Source organism: Hibiscus syriacus, unplaced genomic scaffold (assembly GCF_006381635.1).
Source record: "Hibiscus syriacus cultivar Baekdansim isolate YM2019G1 unplaced genomic scaffold, ASM638163v2 tig00002237_pilon, whole genome shotgun sequence".
NCBI lineage: Eukaryota > Viridiplantae > Streptophyta > Magnoliopsida > Malvales > Malvaceae > Hibiscus > Hibiscus syriacus.
The window spans coordinates 12,785,206-12,802,985 of record NW_024061918.1 but is presented as its reverse complement, the minus strand read 5'-3'; the positions used below and the strand labels follow the sequence as shown (position 1 = coordinate 12,802,985).

The 17,780-nt window shown below is 35.1% G+C and overlaps 1 protein-coding gene across 1 annotated transcript; it reads right to left on the bottom strand.

The window, feature by feature from the left end:
- Positions 1-10,376: 10,376 nt before the first annotated feature.
- Positions 10,377-14,409, bottom strand: LOC120142983 (endoglucanase 6-like). Its single transcript, XM_039157418.1, has 9 exons — positions 14,183-14,409; positions 13,855-14,067; positions 13,466-13,666; positions 12,262-12,351; positions 11,764-11,928; positions 11,391-11,675; positions 10,949-11,297; positions 10,781-10,843; positions 10,377-10,692 (listed from the first exon to the last, which is right to left on the bottom strand). Exons 1-9 carry the CDS (start codon positions 14,384-14,386, stop codon positions 10,394-10,396), a joined length of 1,869 nt encoding a protein of 622 aa, XP_039013349.1. The 5' UTR covers positions 14,387-14,409; the 3' UTR covers positions 10,377-10,393.
- Positions 14,410-17,780: the final 3,371 nt, after the last annotated feature.

Genomic DNA, 17,780 nt, shown 5'->3' with positions numbered 1-17,780 from the left:
TAGGCATGGATTGGCTATCTTCCTACTATGGTTGGGTAGATTGTCGTTTGAAGAGATTGTTTTTAAAGGATACAATGGGTTCAGAGGTAATATTTTTTGGAGAAAGGTTAAATACCTTATCCAATGTGATTTCAGCTTTTACTGCTAAGAAATTGTTGTCACAGGGATGTCAGGCAATATTAGTAAATGTGTTGGATACCGGAACTGCAGAAGTTAAGTTGGAAAGTATTCCAACTGTACGAGAATATCCAGAGGTGTTTCCAGATGAGCTACCTGGATTACCTCCAGATAGAGAGGTGGAGTTTGGGATTGATGTATTCTCAGGTACAACACCTATTTCGATGGCTCCTTATCGAATAACCCCAATAAAGTTAAGAGAATTAAAGGCCCAATTGCAAGAGCTACTGGATTGAGGATTTATAAGACCAAGTATTTCACCTTGGGGTGTACCGGTGTTGTTCGTGAAAAAGAAAGATGGATCAATGCGTTTATGCATAGATTATCGACAGTTGAACAAGGTGACGATAAAGAACAAGTATCCTGTTCCGAGGATTGATGACTTGTTTGATTAACTTAAGGGCGCAACTATTTTCTCTAAGATTGATCTTCGATCGGGATATCATTAGTTCAAGATTAAAGAGGAAGATGTTCCAAAGACAGCTTTCAGAACACGGTATGGACACTACGAGTTCATAGTAATGCCATTTGGGTTGACAAATGCTCCAACAGCGTTCATGGATTTGATGAATCGAGTATTTTAACCTTATTTAGATCAATTTGAGGTGGTCTTTATTGATGATATTCTGGTATACTCAAAGACAAAGATGGAACATGATGTTCATCTTCGTACTATACTCGAAATACTTAATGATAAAAAGTTATATGCCAAACTGTCAAAGTGTGAGTTTTGGTTATCTGAAATTTCTTTTCTTGGTCATGTTGTTTTGGCAGAAGGCATAAGAGTTGATCCTAAGAAAGTTCAAGCAATATTGGAGTGGAAACCTCCAAAGAATGTTACAGAGGTCTGAAGTTTTTTGGGACTTGCTGGTTATTATCGAAGGATTGTGAAAAACTTTTCGATGATTGCTTCTCTTTTGACCAAACTTTTGTGAAAGAATGTTTCATTTGCTTGGACTGAGAAATTTCAAGAGAGTTTTAAAACTCTAAAGAAGATTTTAACAGAAGCACCTATGTTGGTACAACTAGAATCGGGCAAAGAGTATGTGGTGTATAGTGATGCATCTCATAATGGGTTGGAATATGTACTTATGCAAGATGGTAAGGTGGTATCCTATGCTTCTCGACAATTGAAGATGCATGAAAGGAATTATCCTACTCATGATCTTGAGTTAGCAGCGGTAGTTTTTGCTCTAAAGATTTGGCGTCATTTTTTGTATGGTGAGAGATGCCACATCTATATGGATCATAAGAGCTTGAAATATTTGTTGACTCAAAAAGAGCTCAATTTGAGACAGAGAAGATGGATAGAACTTTTAAAGGATTATGATTTGATCATTGATTATCATCCAGGCAAAGCAAATGTTGTAGCAGATGCACTTAGTCGAAAAACTTTTACAGAATTGCGAGCTATGGATGTGCGACTATTGTTGAAAGAAAATGGCGCACTATTGGGTGAATTAAAAATAAAGTCAATGCTTATAAATCGAATAATAGAGCTACAAAGGAAAGATGAAAGATGCTTGGGAAAGATTTCACTAGTGGAAAAAGGTAAGACTAGGGACTTTGAAATCAAGTCAGATAGATGTTTGTATTACCAAGGAAGAATTTATATTCCACATGATGATCAGTTGAAGAAAGATATTCTTTTTGAGGCACATTATAGTCCACTAACTATGCATCCAGGTGGGAGCAAAATGTATCATGGTGTAAAGAGTCGATTTTGGTGGCCGGGTATGAAAAGAGCCATTTCTGAGTTTGTTGCTACATGTTTGACATGTCAGCAAGTGAAAGTTGAACATCAGGTGCCTTCGGGATTATTACAACCAATTTCTATTCCAGAATGGAAATGGGAGAGAGTTACTATGGATTTTGTTACAGGGCTACCATTGACATCAAATAAGAAGGATTCCATTTGGGTGATAGTTGACCGGTTAACTAAATCGACACATTTCATTCCGGTGCGAATGGACTATGCCTTGGATAAATATGCAGAGTTGTATATCAAGGAGATAGTACGGCTACATAGAGTGCCATTATCAATCATATTTGACAGGGATCCAAGGTTTACTTCAAGATTTTAGAATTCGTTGTATAAAGCTTTGGGTACTCGATTGAATTTTAGTACGGCATTTCATCCACAGACATATGCTAAGTCTGAGCGGACTATCCAGACATTGGAGGATATGTTGAGGGTATGTGTGATTGAGTTTGAAGGATATTGGGAAAAGTATTTGCCTTTAGCAGAATTTGCTTACAATAACAGCTACCAATCTAGCATCAAGATGGCTCCTTACGAAGCTTTATACGGAAGAAAGTGTCGGACACCATTAAATTGGTTCGAGTTAAAAGATCAAAATCTGGTTGGTCCTGATTTATTGAAGGAGTTTGAGGATAAAGTGAGAATAATTCAAGATAATCTCAAGATTAGAGCTGATCTTCAGAAGTCTTATGCAGATTTGAAGCGAAAAGAGATGAATTCCATGCAGGCGATAAAGATTTCTTAAAGTATCACCTTGGAAAAAGATATTTCGTTTTGGGCGCAAAGGAAAATTAAGTCCAAGATTCATTGGACCTTATGAAATATTGAAGAGAGTTGGACCGGTGGCGTATCAGTTAACATTACCTCCAGAATTGGATAAGGTTCATAATGTGTTTCATGTGTCGATGCTTAGGAAGTATCAATCAGATCCTTCACATATTATTGCACCAAAGAAAATTGAGATCCGACCAGATTTGACTTATGAAGAAGAACCAATTAGGACCTTAGCTCAAGAAATCAAAGAACTACGTAGCAAGACAATTCCCCTTGTTAAAGTACTTTGGCGAAATCATAAAGTCGAGGAAGCTACGTGGGAAAGAGAGGAGGACATGAGGAAGCAATATCCTCATATGTTTTCATCATAAATGTATTAAAATTTGAGGACGAATTTTATTTAAGGAGGGGAGAATTGTAATATCCCAAATTTTGGTTAGTGATCAAAATTTAACTTTTGAAAGTTTGACGGTCAAAGTATAAAATTGGGAAAAGTTTGAGGAAATTAAGTGATAAAGTTCCTAAAAAGAATTTTAATTCATAAATAGATAGTTTACTCTTGAGAGTGGGGTTTTATGGAAATTATATTTTGGATTTGGAATTTTAGTAAAGAAAAATTAGAAATGGTTAAAACCGGTAAGGAATCGGTAATTTCAGATTGAATTGGAATTTTAAAAAAATTTGAAGGATGTTATAAAATGGTTGGAAATATTATTTTAATATTTTGGATCAGAGAAATTCGGTCTGAAAATGTGCAATTTTTTAGATTTAACCGAAACAGTGGAATTTAGTGACTAAAACGCAAGATTTGAAATTTCATGGGAAATTTTGGAAATTAAAGTCAAAATAATTCATCTTTGACTTTGAAAGATGATAAGGATGAGGTGTATAGGTTTTATGGTGAATATGGAGATTCATTAATGGCAAAAATGGAATTTCCTAATTATTTGAATAAAAAATGCCATTATGTGATATTATGCCTTGTGATGGATTATAATATTAGACTATCAATAATGGTGAAGTATTTTCATCTTCTTCCTCATCCAAGCTTGTCGTGGGTTTTCTCCTAAGGTAAGAGAAAACTTAAACTCAATTTCCAAGCAATTTACTTAGGATTTTGAGTGAATTGTAAATAGAAAATTGTTATACGAGAAAAACTCTATCTTTTGGTACCAATATTGCATAGTAATCTTGTTGGTGTTCAAAGATCCCAAATTAAAGGGTTTGTGTTCATATAAGGGATCATGAAATTGATGATGGATCTTGATGTTTGTGAAGTAGTTGATTCATATTTAAGCATGTATGTTGATTAGAACATGTTTAATCTTTCTAGAACTTGTTCTTTAAGTTTCGTCCATGAATGGTTTGAGTGAGAAAAATTATGGAAAGATTATATAAGGATTTGAAATGATGAAGGAAGTATTTTATAAGCCTAATAAAATTGAGGACCATTTTGTAAGTTTTGAAAAGTTAGGGATCAATTTAAAAAATTTGGAAAATAGATGAGTTGTTGTGTAAGTGTTATATAATTGATGTACGATGCTGGAAATTGTTGTTTGGGAATTTAAATGAGTGTTATATGTGAAAAATGACTATTTTGGGAAGCTTGAAAAGTTTGATGATTTAAGTACAACATTTGAATGGTAATAATTTCAATGATGGAATTATTGGTATTAAGAATCTAGGTGGTAAAATGGTGAAGGACCATTTTGAGTAAATTGGAAAAATTGGTTACAATACTAAAAAGAATTAATAAGTGTTAAAGTATTTTGTGGTGAATAGTTTGAAGTATGCTTATGAAATTTATTTTGGAAATATATTTATGTTAGTACAATACTAACATATATAGGTATGAATCTATATTTTGTACAGATTGTGATTTACTCGGTGTTCAAAACAATTCGAGTATAAAAGTAAAGGGTTATTGTGGACAATAGTGAGGCTCATATTTTGGAAAATTATAAAGTGTCAAGGTGAGTGCAATACTTGCATGAAATTATACATGGATGTTTTATACATCATCAGGAAGACTTGCGATAAGTCGACCTTGTTTTATCACCATGATATTATACCATATTTTTATAAATTGACATGACATTGATATGTCAGAGTATGAAATTATAATGAATTGATTTTTAGAAAATGTGATATTTTACCATGAATATTATTTCAGGTATGAACTGCCCAATGTTAAATATTGATAATATATTGTGCCATGGATGGATCAAATAAAATAGACTGTATGCCCAAGTAAGTCATTGAGGGACAGGGTATAGTTGGCATGCCATAGAGTCCAGCAACAGGCTGCATATTTGGGAATACACTAAAGGATACCTAGTGTATATGGTGGGCACAACCTTATGTGTCATATTCGAGACTGTACTTAAGGATACATAGTACAGATGGTGGGCATGACCTTATGTGTCATACTCGGGATTGCATTACGGTGCATATATTTGACTCGTGTACCATGGTCCTCAGGGTTTTATATTGGGCTATTGTCTATGGTTTATGGTTTTATAGATTACTGGTTAATAAATGGTAAACATGAAAATTAAGCTTACAAGCTTATGGAATAAATGGCAAGTATATTGGTAAGAAATTTTATACTCAATTATATTATTTTGATCGTGGTAAAATATTGGATATGCTGGTAATATGATTTTAAGGTATTTCGATTTTATAATGAAATTTATGCATGAGTTGTATTGCACTGTTTATTGTTTTAATTGCCTCACTAAGTATATACTTAGCGTGTGATGATTTTCACGTGTAGGTAAAAAGCCCGTAGAGGAATAGAGAGTTCAAGGCAACATCAAGCATCAAGAAGTATATTTCTTTATCAGTAAGACATCCTAAGATGTAATATAGAATTAATTAGTGGCATGTAATTATTATGTTTTATTTTCTTTGTTGAACAAAATTGGAAACAAAATTGAATTTTATGAACTTATATTTCTTAGCCAAATTTCTAGAATGAAAAAGGGGAACTGATTCCCCCCAACAGGGAACCGATTCCCCCACTGTTCACTGTTACTGTTTATTGTTCACGGGTACTGTTCATAAAAAATCTTTTGAATTAAATTGGTTACAACGAAACATGATTTATATGATATGAAATTTTTATAATATCATTTACCATTTTAAGAAAATAAATTTTAAATCGCTTTTGAATTGTAAAATGGTTTTAAAAATTCGGATAACATATATAATCTGTATAGGTATAATTATACAGATTATGGATGTTACAAGACGTCCTCATCACAAAGGAATAATATCATATACCGACCAGATCTCCTCAACACAAATAAGTAGTGCCATCCTCAGACAATCAGACTTCCTCATCACGAAAGAATCGTGTTATCTCCAAATTATCCCTAAAGAAGGCTAGACGTCCTCATCACGAAAGAACAATGTCATCCACCGACCATTTCTCCTCAACTCGAATAAGCAGTGTCATCCTAAGATAACCATACTTCCTCAACGCGAAGGAACCGTATTATCTTCAAATTATCCAGACTTCCTCAACAAGAAGGAGCAGCATCATATAAAAGCGGCAAGAACTCTTCAACATGGATGAGAAGTGTCATCTTTAACACCCAATTATCTCTAGATTGCTCCGACGTCCTCAACGTGAAGGAACAATATCATTTTTAAATCCTCTATTTTCAGACAAAGAATTGGCGATCCAGATGCGGAGCAAACATCATAGCTTGACAAAATTAGGTCATTATTTTTCTTTGCTTCATCATTGTTTACATAATAGATGAGCAAAGAGGGGCAGCTGTAATACCCTAATTTTGTTCTAAAATTAAAGACGGAGTAAAATTTAAGGACCAAACTCACATTTTTACCTTTTTTGTAATTTTGGGGCTTTAAAAGCCAATCAGAAAGCAAAGTTGGCTCTTTCTCCCCCAATTTTTTGAAAAGGAAAATAAAAAACTTGGTTTCTCTCCTCAATGTATGTTTTCTTTCTTCCATGCTTATTTTTTTTCTTAGTATTAGCATATAAAATATGGTAAGAGTAAAGGGTAATGAATTGCTAATTTACATTGGGTAAGGAGTGCCTTCACCAGCGGCTTAACCGGCGTAAAGAACGTCAAAGCTGGAGGCCATTCGGTCGCTTGGAGGAGGAAGTTATAGTTCATTAGGGGCTCGTTTATGTTTTTTAAAAGGAGGAGCTGTCTGGTTCGGCTGTGGGCTGAGGTGGCGTCGATGGCCACCATAGGTGGTGGCTGGTGAAAGCTATTGCCAAGGTAAGACGGTGAGAGATCTCGTTTTTGGCTCGGTTGGGTAGACCCTTCGACCATCCATGTGCTGTGGGGCTCCAAATGGGGTTGTCGACTAGGTGGGTTCTGAGAGGGAGAGAGGTCGCGTAGAGAAGGAAGAATGGGGGAGGGTATGTCTGTTTTGTAAATTTGGGTTAATCACACATAGGCCCCGGGGTTTAGCGTTATTTCACGATCTAGTCACCCGTTCTGTGGGCTAATCACCCATAGGTCCTCCCAGTTTCATCGTGTTTCACGCTTTGGTCACTATCGGGGGAAATTAACTTTAAGCCCTCTGTATTTTAGCCCTTTTTGCACTCTGGTCACTTATTTTTTTATTTATTTCAAATATGCATGCTGATTTTACTAACTTTAATTTGGTTACTATTCTTCTATGTTATTTATTCCAAGTTAACTACTAACTTTTATTTCATTGAATATTAACCACTAACTTTTATTTTATTGCACTCTAACCATTGTTATTTATTTATTTATTTGTTGTTTCTAATATTCGATTCGACCTTGTGGTGACCCAATTCGGGGTATGATCCATATTATTATGGTATGGACTCTACTAACTCCTAACTTTTTTATCTTTATTAATTTGTTTGAATTATTATTTGACCTTGTGGTGACTCGATCCGGGGTATGACCCACATTATTATGGTTCGGACTCTACTAACCACTAACTTTTTTATTTCATTTTATTAATGTGTTTGAATTATTCAATTTGACCTTGTGGTTACCCGATCCGGGGTATGATTGACATTATTATGGTCCGGACTCTGCTAACTTTTCTAACAGTTGACATTTTCTAACTGCTAACAGCTAACTTTTCTAACAACTAACATATTATAACCGCTAATTACTAACTGCTAACCTTTATTTATTTGTTTGTTTTATTTTATGTTCGAACCATGTACGACCTTGTGACGACCCACCTCGGGGTATGACTCGTATTATTTACAGTTCGGGATAAATAATAAAATTCGATATTAACATTTTATTTTTATTGCATTTTATTTCTATTATTTAATTTTATGCACTTTTAAATTTATGCATTTTATTTTATTTATTTAATTTTAGTCTTTACATTTTACTTGCTTTAATGTTCTAATTGTTTATTTATGTCGTTTTATTTCTCGGTGCTTTAATTTTATTCCTTTAATTATGATGTTTTATTGTATGTTTATTTTTACATCTATAATTTAATTTTTGCATAGTTAGATTTTGTTTCCTTACATTTTTACCATGTATGGATATTATATATTTATTCGTATTATTTATGTATGTATATATTCTTTGCTCTTGGGAATTGGTTTCGAACAATTGTACAAAATGTTTGTGTCATTCATTTTTAACGTTTTTTTACTTTAATATTTTTCAAAAACACGTATTTGTAGAATGGGCGTGGAAAGCATTGTTTGGTCGAAGTAGTGCGATCTGATATGACATTCGAACGAAATGTGAACTCGAAATAAATTGAATATATTTTTTAAAAAAGTGATAATTAATTCATTTTTATTCAAATGAAGCAATGCATTTTTTATAATTTATTTTATGCAATTATCGATAGTCGATCTGTATTCGATTTGTGTTTTTTGATAACGTTGGGAGGGGACATTTCTCGTATAAAGGATAAATAAATGGGATAGTTTTCCCATTGGAGGATGTGCAAATTCCGTGATTTCTTCTCAAACTAAGAAATGTTCCCTAATAATTAATTTGAAGCAAATTAATTAAACTTTAATAAATGAATCATATTCTAAATTTATATTCAATTTATAATTTTCACTACCGCGATAATATGTAAGCAACTAGGTACCAATTTTGAGTGATGTGGGGGTGCTTATCCTTCCCCACACGTAACCGACTCTCGAACCCTTTAAGTCGAGTTTTTGATAAACACAGACCAATTTTTGTCTTAAAAACTATTTTTCTTTAAAATTGTTTTAAAGGACTTTTTAGGTATTCAACCTACCCAGCCCAAAGGTCGGTGGCGATTCCTATTTAATTTAATTCAAATTAATTCAAAAATCTCTATTTTCTTTAAATAAGTCATTGTTTTTTTAACTAAATTGTTTTAAAAAAAAATGGTTATGACAGCTACACAATTATGATTGCATCGACAAATAACCTTTTAACAAAAGATGAGATTTGATTATACATGACCACCGACTAACCAATCAGAAAATAAATGTTGTGATGGATTGTGCGAAAACCAAAATGACCACAAAAGTATAAGAAAAAAAACGTATTGAAAACCATGAGGATCGTGCCACTAGAGCAGAAAAAATTATGTCACAAGAACAGAGATTCTTATTCAAAATTAAAATGACTAAAACAACATAAAAGACAAATAAAAAAATAAGAGAATTATTATTCTCCGATGATCGGCAATCTACACTAAGATTAATGCCGTTGCCAGCTAAATAAAGATTAAAAAAGACAACATAAAAATATTAAACGAAAATTAGGTTAAGAAAAAGGAGAGACAACTAGAGTTTAAGACACTTCTAACAAAGGAAAGGAGTCTTGTGGTATGAAATTATCAATTCGAAAATTAATTAAAAAATAAATTATTTTTTAATGAATGCTAGTTGAAACAAAAACCGAATTACCTTGAATATGTAGTATTTGGGAAGCAACTGAAGTCACATCAAGAGCACATCTCGCCAATTTACTGAAAACTATCATGGTAAACGAAGGTTCCCATGTGATAACAGTAACTTCCATGTAAATAGTTTAATTACAAAACTTTAGAAAGAGACAAGACACATTGTTTCTACAAAATAGTATTTGGGAAGCAACTGAAGTCACATCAAGAGCACATCTTGCCAAATGTACAATTCCGGAACCATCCCAAGACACATCAGGAGCAAGTCTCGCCAATTTACTGAAAACTATCATGGTAAACGAAGGTTCCCATGTGATAACAGTAACTTCTATGTAAATAGTTTACATACAAAAGTTTAGAAAGAGACAAAACATATTGTTGCACAAACTATATGTAGATCTGGAAAATATAACAAAATGCTGCAAAAGCTTTAATCACAGCATGTCACCACCCAAAGCAAAAAAGACACTAGCTGTTCTGAAGTACAAATAAAAAGACTCCTTTCAATCTATTGAGACAGCCATTTGTTTTAACTTCTCAATTCTCACTCTTTTCCATGTCTATATTATATATATATAACTAATGAAGTATAGAGGGGAATGAGGATGAGCTATCCTTTTCAAGTTGTCTCTTCACTCCTTTCTCCTCCTATCTTCACTGTTAATTATACCCTAATATATCAGCTAAAATCCCTAATCAACAAGTGAAGTTGAAAATCACCAAGCATGAAAATGAAAACCCTTTTTTTTTCCCAGATTTGTATTTCTGTGTAGCAGCTGCACGAGTGTTGTTCCTTTAAGCCAAATTGTAGCTTGAAACTGAGACATCAGCTGGAGAAGTAGAATGGATGTATACAAACTCCAGACTCTTTCCGGCCGGTAAAGAGTCGAGCCATGTTGGGAAACCATAGGAGTTGCCGGACTTGACTAGACCCCATAGAGGACCATAAAGCTTTGATATTGAGAGCTTAAGATCCTTGAGAGTCTTGTAGGATTTGTTGGTCACTATTGTGGAATATCTGTAGTAAGTTTTTCCTCTGTCATTCCAGGAAGTTGTCAACTTCTGTTCTATGGTAATTGGACTAGCAGATGAGGCTGCCAAATATTAAAAAAAAACTACATCAGATCTTGCAATTTAACAATGTTCAGGGGAAAATCTTGAAGGAGAAGCAAAAATTTATACCAGGATTCGATTTTGGGGCCGGCATTTGTTTGGCAACAACAGGATTAGGAGCTGGAACAACCACTGCAAAACCAGCCAATGTCATGAACATCATGATCGATGAAATGATCGAGAATTCGAATAAGTAATAATAATGCAACTTAAGAGGGATTTTTTTGCTTTATATACCGGGAAGGAGCTGGTTATAACCGCCGTGACCACCACCAAGTCTAGCCAATATGCCAAGAAGAGGAGCATTGTTGTAGGTAGCAGGCTCTGTTTGTTCATAATTGTCCCTTTCATCAGCAAAGTTATCATATGCATCAGGTCCTCCCACCAGAGCACCGGTGAGGACATTGGGATCGCTTGCTTTCCTCGAATACCAAGTGGCATAGCCTTGTCGGCAGGCGACGAATTTGGCGTCGACCTTGATCGAAACAATAGAAGAACCTCGGTGGTGAACCTGTCGTGGGAAATTGTTCCCATAACCAACCATGTAACTTGTAGCTCTTGGATTGTCTCCAAGAATGTAATCCACCTGAGAATTCAACATTGCAAAAACATCAGGAACAAGTATCAAAAGGCTGAACTTGTCACCATTCATACATGAAGAGAATGAGTAATCAATCACCTGGGATTTGGCAAAAGAAAGAAGCTCGGACGGTGCAACATTGCCAGCAGCACACTTCAAGGTTCCCCTAGAGGAAGTGAGGTAGTCGGAGAAGACGGTGGCCAAGAAGGAAGCGCTCGTCACGAACTGCATGTTATTCCACCTCTGTCGGAAGATCAAACCGCCGGGAGTCTTCTGAATATTACGGCCACCCTTTCCAATCAAGGAGCACATGAAGTACTCTGCCTTCTGGTGGTACCTCTCGAACACTGGTGCATGGAGACCAGCTTTGCCTTGCATCAAGAACTACATAGGAACAAAATCCAGTGTTAAAATTTTGAAAAAATCATAAATAAATAGATGATTGTTAGATTCAGATATTTGAAAGACGTACCTTGGCGACAAGGGTCTGAACCCCAGCGTACTTGATATCCCAACCAAACTCAGTCATGGCCCAGCCGGTTCCACCCATCGAGTCACCATTCTTGCCAAGATAGTTCAAGTAGTACTCATTGTTACTAGATTGGTACAGCCATGCAGCGGCCCACAACAACTCATCCTACACAAAAATCCCAAATTAATCAATAAATCGTACAAAAGGAAAGATGCAACTTGCCATTAATCAACCTTTTGCTTTCTGATTATCTTGGGTAAACTACACCTTTAGTACTCAATTATCACTTTTATTTTGTTTTGGTCACCTAACTATTTTTTTCAAAATCATGAATGTCGTTTAGTTTTAGTTTCATTTCAGTTAAAAATTGAATGACCAAAATAAAACTAAAACGTAACATTTAGGTACTAAAAGTGTAATTTATCCCCTTTTTGAACTAAACAGCATTGTCAAATTGTTTGCTTTAAGAAAATTTATGAACGGAAAAATGAAGCTTACATTGTAGCCACTGATGGATCGGTAGTATTTCTGGGCAACTGTGATGCTTCTGTCGTATTTACCTCTGTATTTATCACCGAATTCAAACAGCTGCAAACAGAAAACTAAACTTAAAACTTCTTTTTGACAAATAAACATAAAATTTTTAAATGTCATAATAATGTAAAATTATTGATTTTTTGTTGAAAGTATGAAAAGGTAGGGTAGATGTAGCAAAATGAGGGAAGAGATAAGGGTAATTTGGGGATGTAAGTTTAATTGGGAGAGCACCGACAACATTCGCACGTTTACAAACGAATAATTCATTGCGACCTTTGCGGTACAAGTGGCGGTTAGGATGTGCTAGTACGATAGATCTTTACGGTTAAAACTGTGTTTAATTAACTATGAAAAGCTTGAGTGTTCCCAACTCATTATACAAATTATGAGCCCAAAAAAAATTAATACCCAATTTTCAATTTTAAATCATAAATACAAATTAATCCAAAAAAACAAATATATTTAATCGATTGATTAAAATATTAATATTTATTATCTTATATTTTTTCTCATAAATTCTAATCCTATTAAGGATATTTCCTTTCCTTTCATAAAACCCTTTTATATTTATTTAAATATAAAAATTGCCTCACGTGTAAAACCTATTAATCTTTTTTTTATTTTTTTTATTAATCTTATGAAATAATATCTTAAGGTTGTTGTATACTAATCAATCATTTATTAATAAAATCATAAATAAATTATTAAATAATCTAATTATTATTATTGATTAATAGAATCATATAATTATTACAGTTTATAAATAAAATGTCCTGATTATAATTAAAAATTAATATTTTATTTTTATTGACGAAATTTTTATTTATAGAAATCAACAAATTGAATGGTTCATTTATAATTTTTAAAAAAACTCAAATATCTATTTATAATAGTATTAATAATTAAATAAAATTTTTGGTATAATTTATTTTTTAAAAGAAAAATAGAACTAAACAAAGAGGGTTGTTTCCATTTAATGAAACTAGCTTCTGGGCCCGCCAAGTTGCGAGTTGGACCAAAAAAAAAGTGCGCAAAATAAGAACCGATTTTTCACCACCTTATGCTAAAACAAGCAGAGAGTGTGAGATAACATGCACCGGCGGGTCCAATGGTCCCAGAGAACCGTGAGCTAAAGGGAGTTAAGAGAGACTGCGAAAATATATACCTGGTAGGCATGGCGAAGAAGCTCGCCGGAATATGCAGGGTTGGAGCGGCGGAAGACGATTGAGGCAGCAGCCATGGCGGCGGCGGTTTCACCAGCCAGATCCGACCCCGGGTTGCTCGGGTCAATCTTGTAAGCACGACGGTCGGTGGTCATGTCCTCCGGTCTTTGCCAACAGTAGTGGTCGCTGTTACCATCTCCCACCTAAACATTTAGAACTAAATTTAGGCTATTCTCAACAAAAACGAACCTCTTTTTAATTTAAGTATTATTTTAGTAGTCAAGTTTTGCTATCGAAATATGATTTGAAAAGGATATGAACATATTAGTGACAAAAATAACATTTGTTAGTTTTACAACCATAATAAACGCAAATGAAAAAACAAGAATACCTCTCCGTAAAGGACATAAGGTTCGGGGTGAGCTTTAATGAGGTAATCAGTTCCCCATTTGACGGCTTCCATGGCATGGCCGAGCTCGCCGTTCGCGGCCATTTGTTTGCCGTACTCTATAATGCTCCACGACATCATCGTTATGGTGAACGCCATGGGAAGTCCAAACTTCACATTGTCCCCTGCATCGTAGTACCCTCCAACCAGATCCACCTGTAGAAATCAGTAAAAACCAATTTCAACAAACCCCCACAAATTTTTTCAAATTCAAAACCCGAAAAAGAAAAAGGAAAATGAGATTGGGATTGGGATTGGAATTTCAACATACACCACTAGCCTTGCCATCATTCAAGCCCGAATTAGCTCTCCACGTGACTCTCTGGTCATGAGGAAGGAAACCAGATCTCTGAGCTTCGAAGAACAGAATGCTCTTGCTCAGAGCTTGGTTATAGTCATGACCGGAAAATGCACGAGGAAGAACAAATAGCAGAAGCAAAGGAGCCATTGAAATGAGTTTCGTTAACGTCTCCATGTACACAAATCAAGTTTCGATTTCAAAAAAAGAAAAAACAAATGGTATTTCCTTCAACTTTCAAAAACTGAAAAGAGAAACCCAAATTAAACATAAGAAGGTAATGTGGGTACAATAAGTATCAGTTTGAAGTTCCTGATGAACCCAAACTGAGAAAGGAAAAAGAAACTGTTGAGAGAAACAGAGCTGTGAGATTGGGAAATGGAAGAGGAGCTCAAGCCTCTATATATTGTGGAGGGAGGGAAGAGAGGTTAAAAATTGGAAAAAAAAATAAATAATTTTTTCACTTTTTTGGAGGAGAGGAAAACGGTTGAAAGAAAGAAAAAAAAACAAAGGCGTCATGTGGGTGTCCCTGGAGCTTTCCTTTTCTGGGAAGAGTCGGTGTGAATTTGATGGCTCTTTGGCAGGAAAAATATGCTACTAAAGATGAAAATAATGTACGTATATAGTATAGTAAAAGATGATGCTTGATTCATTAAATAAATGAATTAATTTCTGTTTTTCTTTTCATTTTTAAGGGCTGCCTTAAGTATCAAGGTTTACCCAGGCTAGTACTATAAAGCTGAGCTTTTGGACCAGAGTCCTAATCCATGGCGATTTTATCGAAATATTATCCTGGGATAAAATAATTATTTATTAGATATTCTTTCTATTAATTTTATCGATCTAGTACATTCTCTGACAAGACGCAAATGACGATTCGCGTCTTTCTGGGATTTCGACCGAGCTGGCGTCACATCATAAAAGGCGCAGATGGTCATTCGCACCTTATCTGAACTGGCGACACATAAGGACAGGAACGGATCGTCATCCGCGCCTTTCTGATGTTTCTGACACAGTCCAGTAAGGCGTGGATAACCATTCACGCCTTCCATTAATACCCCAACCGTTCACACCTTATCTGAACTGGCGACACATAAGGACAGGAGCGGATCGTCATCCGCGCCTTTCTGATGTTTCTGACACGTGCCAGTAAGGCGTGGATAACCATTCGCGCCTTCCATTAATACTCCAACCGTTCACACCTCCCACATTTATAGGAAATTCGGCTAACCACCTCCCCTCTTCCTATAAATATCTCATCTCCTCTTCATTTAAATATCTCATCTCCTCTTCATTTAAACACAAACATTCAAACTCACTCAAAGCTCAAACTCTCTCAAATTTCAAATTTTATTCCGAATGTAAAATATTTTATTGTATTATAATAAATTAATAATTTATTATTTTATTAAATTTTATTGTATTAACTTTTTATTAATTTTTGTAGTTATAAAATGGAAGGTGATTTGCTACTTTTAGATGAACATTATATCTCGAGGCATTTTACAGATACGGTAACAATTTTAAAGTCTATTTTAATTTTAATTATTGCAAATATTTTATTTATTTAATTTGTTTAGTATTAATTTATATTTTAATTTCTATAATATTTATTAATTATGAGAGATATCGTATATTAGATCCATTCATTCGTAATCTTAAGTTAGAGATACCTACCCGTGTATGGTCGTATTTAGTCGATGTTGGATTCAATTACGTAGCAAAATATAAAGGGCACTGTAACCTTGAATCCAACCTTATTTCTGCATTGATTGAGCGGTGGAGACCAGAGACACACGCATTCCATCTTCCATGTGGAGAGTGCACAATTACGTTGGAGGATGTTTCCATGTATTTGGGACTTCCGGTAGATGGAGATGTGATTTATGGGGTGACGCCTGGTGACTGGCATTCATTGTGCAAGGAGTATCTTGGAGGTATCCCGCCTAATTTCAACGGTGGTCTAATTCCGTTAAATTGGTTGGATGTAACTTTCAAGCATTTGAGTGGCGACGCCTCTGAGGAGTAGGCTAAAATGTATGCACGGGCTTGCATGCTATAGCTCATAGGAGGGCTCCTGATACCGAACAAATCGCGCAACCAAGTTCATTGTATGTGGTTGTGTCACCTTGTTGATTTTCATCATGCTGACACACTGAATTGGAGCTCTGCAGTTTTGGCATTTATGTATAGGGAAATATGTCGAGCTACTGACTATAGAAAAAATACTATCGGCTGATGTCTCATTCTGCTCCAGTCTTGGGTGTGGTATCGCATGCCCTTTTTATGTCCGATGGTGAAAAACCAATTTGGTATTCCTGCTATTATTGAGGTAATTACAATATTGATTTCGTATATTAATAATTTTATTTAGTATATAATAAAAATTATTTCATTGAATAGGTGGTCAAGTGCAAGAAAATGTCATCGGGATTTACCTGATGAATTTGAAGAAATTAGGCTACTAATTGATCAGAAGGATGACATAGAGGTATGTATTTAAATAACAAAATTTATTTTTAATTATCGTTATATAATTGTATATATTTGTTTTAATTTGAATGGGCTCCTTATTGTACTAAAGAGATGAGGATTTACATCCCACATCACTTAAGAGACCCATTAGATGTTTGGATGGTGGTGGTCCCTCTTATGTGTTATGCTATTATCGAGTGGCATCCCACTGATCGCGTGCTCCACCAATTTGGTTTAGTACAATCTATTCCGAAGGCACCTAAGAATCTCGACAATTTGCATATTATCGATAGACGGGGCAAAAAAGAAGTCGATTGACTGCTGAAGCACTATGAGTGAGTAATGATATGGGAAGATCGAAGTGGGCGTATTCCCTGTACAGAATCCATTTATGTGGATCATTACTCAGTTGCGGATAATTATTATGAGTAGTTCAACTGGAATGAGAAACCGTTCATACTTTCCGAGGAAGCACGAGGAGGGAGCATTTATCGACGTTGATAAAGACTTTCAATGTCACAACATCATCGTCACCCGACTCATGAACGGAGAGCATGTGCTTTCAGCACCGGAACCTTCGCAACAACCACCGTCTACACCGTTATACATTCCACAGTCATTTCAGATGGCACCGTAGCCATATCAGATGACATCGCAACTATTTCATATGCCACTGCAGCCAGGTCAGACGCCATCGCTTCCATACCAAATGTTGCCACCGTCATAGAGTTATATGACCCCTCCTGACATATATTATAATTTCATATTTGTAGATCCAACTTGGGGTTCATATACTGGTTATTTAGCGGGTAAAGCTTCACCACATGCACATACACCTTCTGTACAGTTTTTGCACTCATCGATGTCGGTCTTTTCGTAGTTTTCACAATTTTCTATGAGCGGTTGGATGGTCAATCATACACCTCTAGGGTCCTTATTCTATGGAGGTACTACATCGTCATTCGTCCTTCATCAACAAACTGTATCTGCTCCTGATGATGATGATGATGATAATGATGGTGGTGATGATGATTGTGATGATGATGGTGATGATGATGATGATGATGATGATGAGTGAGGAGTTAGAACAAGTTAT

Excerpts from the sequence above, each read along its gene's own strand:
- LOC120142983 (XM_039157418.1), bottom strand. The coding sequence starts at position 14,386 with ATGGAGACGTTAACGAAACTCATTTCAATGGCTCCTTTGCTTCTGCTA. Across the intron at positions 11,298-11,390 it reads TTTCTTTTGCCAAATCCCAG|GTGGATTACATTCTTGGAGA; the intron begins GTGATTGATTAC and ends TTGAATTCTCAG. Across the intron at positions 10,844-10,948 it reads TTATAACCAGCTCCTTCCCG|TGGTTGTTCCAGCTCCTAAT; the intron begins GTATATAAAGCA and ends CTGGTTTTGCAG.